At 42.0% G+C, this 6000-nt stretch overlaps 1 protein-coding gene across 9 annotated transcripts in view; it reads right to left on the bottom strand.

Moving 5' to 3' along the window:
• Window positions 1-6000, bottom strand: part of CAMK2B (calcium/calmodulin dependent protein kinase II beta) — a 165160-nt gene that overhangs the window by 64889 nt on the left and 94271 nt on the right. For all 9 annotated transcript variants that reach the window (XM_042477023.1, XM_042477024.1, XM_042477025.1 and 6 more), the window contains exon 6: window positions 3589-3661. In XM_042477023.1, the coding sequence (XP_042332957.1) occupies window positions 3589-3661 (73 nt within the window). The remainder of the gene's footprint in view (window positions 1-3588; window positions 3662-6000) is intronic.

The following is a 6000-nucleotide window of genomic DNA, read 5'->3' as shown; positions in this document are numbered from 1 at the left end:
GAATAACATACCTACAAGGTAATTTCATGTTGATTTGACCTAAAAAACCCCACTCTCACTGATTCCTATATGCGGGTATGTTTCAAATGCTGCCTTTATATCTCCAAAAGAATATCCATTGTTTCTTCTCTATAGCATACTTTATTTTAAATTGCAGTCATTTAATATCAAGCTTGTCAAAAGCAGGGAACATGTGGTCCTTTGGATGCCACTGAATGGCAGTTCTTGCTAGCCATGGACAGGACAGGCAATGCTTAGGGATCCCAGAAGCTTCATTCCAGTGACATGCAATGATCACAAATCCTCACACCAGCTCTGACTAAACAAAATCTGCAAACATACTTATCGGCACTAATACAGTGGGACCTCTGAGTAAATATGAACAAGAAGCAGCATGACTGCCATAATCGTCAAACTGGGCTTTTCCATCATGCTCACCAAATCTTCTCTCTAATCCCTCATTCTCTTTAAACTATCACTCTCTCTTTTTTGTATCGGATCAGGGACGTAGCTAGGATTTTAGGAGGGGGGGAGGGTCCAGAATAAGTGCCACCATTATAATGGGGCTTGGGTGCGGCGGAACAGCAGCACACACCATTCATTTTTCTAATGGAAGGAGGGATCCGGACCCCAAGACCCCCACCCTTGGCTATGTCCCTGATCGGATATTTATGTCTTTGTTTTGTTGTATATCACCAAACATAAAGAAGATGAGCTCCGAATCTTGCTCATTACAACAATGTTTCACTTTGTCCTAATACCACAACTGATGCATTTGTGTTTTTAAAAGAGCACTTGCTGCCATGAACCAGAGTAAAATGCTAAGCGATTTAAGTATTAACTGCTTTGTTTAAAAAAAAAACCAATCTTTTTTTCACAAAGACTAATGGAGAAAGATTACTTTATTCTACCTGGCTGTTAAAAGGATATCATTTGTATGAACACAATACGGTTAGTAATTGAGGCTCCATTTCCTCCTATATCTATGTGATACAATACCATATGCATTGCGTATATACTGTTAAAGTCTGCCTTTTCACCTACAAAACAAAAAAGAAATACCGAATCTAGATGAAAGGTATGGCTGAGCTGAAAATCTTAAAATCAACACACACACATCAATGTTAATGCTAAACCAGAGAGGCTACCACTTGAAACAAAAGGGCTACTACAAATACATATCAAACCATGCTATTATTAAATCACAGAGTTTTCATATCGCTTGCCCTCTTATAGATTATCTTTGGTGGTTTATCAGTGGCACTGTATTATAACAAAATATTATATGCAAGAGCTCCATTCTTTGGGAAAGAAGCTCAATTCCAAATTGCACATCGATGTACAAAACTGAAAATGGGGCCTGGCAGTAACAAGAGGTCTAGCGCATGCATGAGGATTCATATCTTAGGGACTCTATTAAATGAAACAAAAAAATGATTAGTGAGAGCCACAACATCTCCCATGCTATTACTACAGGTATATGGCCATATTCAAGTGCCTCTTGCATAAACTAGTCCTTAAAAAAGCCAACAGTGGGATTCATAGTAATGGTCCTTGCTCCATAGGTAACATTGTCTAAAGCTCTGGGGACATTTTTTTAATGGATCTTGCTTGTGCCAGGTTTTAATTTTGTGACAATCTTTGTTATGCAATTTTGAAATCAAGGTCATCTCAAATGAAATGCAAGTGACCGAAATAAGGTATTTGGAACTTGTCTAGTTTTCTCTAGCCTCCAAATGAACTCTTTAGCTTGATGCACAAAATGATAAAGAAGTGTCGTGTTTTAAGCCGAAGGTCAAATGAGCCAAGTAGTTTTAAGCCTAAAAGTGTTTAACTTTTGGTCAAATTCCTGTCTCAAAGCCCCAAACAAAAAGTATCAGCAATTACAGCGGAGGAGTGAGAGGGGAAGCCCAGAAACTTTTAAAGTGCTCACAGAAACACCACAGAAAGGAGCTTCTCAATACACCTTGAACACACAGACACAGTTATTATTGTAAGAGTTCACCTTAATCCGACTTCCACTCTAACAAATACAGTCATTGCTAAATGTTAAACTGTCTGCACACTGGAACAGGATCTCTTTATAATACTCAGTGATTCTAGGTCTACCAAAAGAGTGTTATAAAGAGGCCAAACAGGGAGTAAACAAACAGAACAAGTATCCAACACAGTAGGTCACAGGAGACAAATAATTTGCACACATTTAAACTAGACATAATGCATGCAAACATTTGGAGAAAGAGATCATCTGTTTCATCTACCAGCATCATTGCTCCTCTCAGAACCCACCCACCGTAGGAGGGGGAAAAGTTGGGAATGATCGAGAGTGATCAGATGAGTGGCTAAAAGAAACTTCAATAAAGGCAGGGAGTAGTCAGGGAACCAAATGAGCAATTTATTGAAAGCATTGCAGTTCGGATGTCCTAGATCGTACCATCATCGCCCACCCCCCAACTATCACCTGATAGCTGTCCAGAAATCAGCTCAGAGGGGCCACATTTCACTATGCAACATGCAAAAGCAAAATGCCTGTATTTATAACTGGGTACCTGTCTGACGTTATACTTGGGCTTACGGAAGACATGGAAGTGACAGCTCTAGGAATAACTGGAACTGTTAGCTCAGCTTCCTTGCTACTGGAAGGCCCTAGCTGTATTAATAAGCAGTTCAAATCTTCCTGTTAAGGTGAATCCTTTTCTAAACCCTATAGTTTAGGGATCATCCAGAAGATATCTTTGGGCACTCCATAATTGTGGGGGGTTGAAGGATTCTTCTACCGCCTCCTCCTTCTTTTTGTAGAAACTCTACTAACAGTGTACGAAATGTTCCAAGAAATACACATCATTTTTACACAATGAGCAAAAGCAACCATATACACAGACCTTGTAGTATACACTGGCCCTTGTTGGTGAGTAAAATAGAAAGGACAATGGGCACCGGTGCACTTTCTACTGTGGTTGTGAAACCCACTCTTCTAATTCCTGAAATGAGCATTTTCTGCACAACCCTTCCAAGTGTGGTACTTGTCTCCTAATTTTAAATCAAGTGTGCAGTTTGTGATTTTACCACTGTGTGGCAACAAATGACAGCTAAACACCCCCATCTACCCGTGTAGCCACCTTTGAAATGTCCAATAAACAGTAAAAAGGTTGGCTCTGCAAGACTACGCTAAACGCCAGCTCCACAATTACAACTGTGCGACAAGCTATGCAAACAGTGTGCCTTCTCCAAACTTGGGAGACCGGATTAAAAGATGGCCAGTTTCTAGACAACAAGTTTGGATAGGGAGTAAATTCCTAATGATCAGCTAAGCCAGCAAAGAGATCACAGCAAAAACGACCATATATTTGCTTGCACCGTGAAGCTGATTTCTGATTGGGCTGTAACAGGGATGTTGTCCTAATCCAAGATCCAGCTGTAACATGCAATTTTCCATTGGGCTGATTATTAGAGGGCCTTGCAACAAGACTTTCGGGACCTTTGTTCTGAACACCTGAGAACTGATCTGCTTCTTTGGAGGAAAAAAAAAAGACATGCAAAAGATACAAAGACGGACAGACGGACAGAGCAGTGGGGTAGAAAACTCACCTTGAGGTCTCTGTGGACGACCCCCATTTGGTGGCAATGGAGAACAGCCTCCAGGATCTGCTGGATGCAATGACTGCATGCAAACACCAGGGGGCGTGTTAGTTCACGGTGAGTGGTAACAACCACACAGGCTGGTGGGGTAGGGGGAATAATGGGGGAGAAGAAGGCAAGGGGCAACAGAAGAGGAGAAGGAGGAAAAGGGAAAGGCGGAAAGGGGGAATGGAAAATAAAGGAATCTGACTCCCTCTCTGCTTCAGGTTCTAATTGCAAAATGAGAAAGACCCCAAGTTACAGATACAAATTTTGGGAAAAGGGAGAAGAGGGCTGAAGACAGGGGAGTTGCCTCCCCTAGGAGAGGAAAAAGGCAAGAACCCAAGATTGACTGAAATTCTGGCAGCCAGGAGACAAATGATGGAGCAGATCATGTGGATGGTGCACTGAAGAAAGGGAGAAGGACAGAGTAACTGCTAGCGTTGCAGGAGGTTTCGTCATTTTGTCCCACTCACCCCAAACCCAGCCCACCCTATTACGGCCCTCTGGCCTAGAGTTTGGAAAAGTTTCTTCTTCTGAACAAACCCAGTGATCTAGGAAAAGCAACCTATCAAAGCTCTGCTCTACCCAGCAGGTCAGTCAATCAGGCTTGGCATCAACGTCATGTTTGGGCAACTGCTGGGACTCCAGCACCTTGAAAGTGACCACCATTCAAGGCATAACAGCTGCCCTGTTCTCCATCCTGGCAGAAGCACTGGCTGACAGCCATTTTAATTTCACACAATGGAGGTTATCAGATGGGGGGAAAACATACTTCCAGCAAAGTTGCATGATTGCACTGAACATTTTCAAACATATCATACTTATCCAGGACTTAACCTGTGAAGATCCAGGAATGCTCCAGCAACAAACCATTCATGGGGAAGTCCTGGGAATGATATATTGCTGGAGCATTCCTGGATCTTCATGGGTTAAGTGCTGAACAAGCGTGACGTCATCTGAAAATCTTCAGCACGATCGCGTAACTTTGCCAGAAGTATGCCTTTTTCTTCCCAGATTCCCCCCCGCCCCCATATCTGATAATCTCCACAGTCTCCAATGTACTGGGAAACTGAAATTATTGCTTGCCTCTGCCAGCAATTCTTATTATGGTCAGGGGCACTATAATGTAGGGTCTTTTAAAGCCTGAAACCAGCCCGAAACCAAATCGTTTTCATTCAGATAGGATTTATTTCAACTCAAACAAACTTCACAGATCCTAGTTCCTTATATCTTCAACTTAATGTTGCTCCATGGACAGAGCTGAATGTTTTTGTCTCAAAATATACTGACCTTTGCATCAGCAAGAACATTTCCCCCCATCCTGCTGAGGAGGTGGCAGCCTTATGTCTAGCTAAGAAAGGCACACTTTTCATACCTATCTCTTAAAGTTAATTCCCACCTGCAGGGAATGAAAGCAAAACTACCAAAGTCATACTCTCCAACTGTTCTCATCTGACAGGGACAGTTCCAGTTAATCCTGTTGTCCCATTTTTTTCAGCAGCTTTTAAAATGTCCTAATTTCTCTTTCTTCATCCCATCCCTCCCCTCCTTGTCCTCAGCTTATTTCCGTTGCTGCCAACTGAGTTCAAAGTGCAAAAGTAGTTTGTACTCAATTAAATCAGCAACGGGAGGAGAGGAGGGGCCGAATCTTGCCCTTCCCATAGACTGAGACAAAAGCAAACTGCTGAAACAACTCCTAGCCTGTATGTTCTTCCATATAAATATTTTTTTATAAGATGGACTACACTCTGATGTTGCTTGGCTGCATGTGTTCTGTTTTCTCTTGTGAAATGATGGAGGGTCCAGCCTATTGCCACTATCTGTACCATTATATTTTTTTTGTGTGTGTGTATCAACGGCCTGTCCCCCCCAACCCCAAAAAGAAGGCCTCAAAATCTCTGCCAACTCCCTTCCCTTATACTAGTACAAGCAGAGAGGGAGCTCAATATACAAAACATCTAGTTAAGAGGCTTAAGAGAGGGTCAGTCCAGTCTATACCTGAAAGACATGGACCCCAAAACTAGGTTGGGAAGGCGCAGCCATCCTGGACTGATCTGGTAAAATTATACCACCAAAAAGCCTATGTAGCTGAACCACCTCAGGAATTATCAATGAGAAGTGTACTAAATCAAGTATTAAGAAATATTCAGGCAACTGTTGTCATTGATCCTTCCCATTAATAATAAAGGTTGACTGAAATTATCACACACACACACACTTAGAATAAGCTACACTGAATACATTGTGCTTGTAAGAGTTTAAATATTAAAGGATATTTGGGTGGTAATAGATGGGAAATGTAATATGCCCCCACCACCACCACTGCAAGCATTTGCAAGGTTAGTAACAACCTGGCTGCTGATATTGAGCTCCATCACC

The sequence above is a fragment of the Sceloporus undulatus genome, chromosome 6 (genome assembly GCF_019175285.1).
Source record: "Sceloporus undulatus isolate JIND9_A2432 ecotype Alabama chromosome 6, SceUnd_v1.1, whole genome shotgun sequence".
NCBI classification, from domain to species: domain Eukaryota; kingdom Metazoa; phylum Chordata; class Lepidosauria; order Squamata; family Phrynosomatidae; genus Sceloporus; species Sceloporus undulatus.
This window is presented reverse-complemented; position numbering and strand designations above follow the sequence as displayed.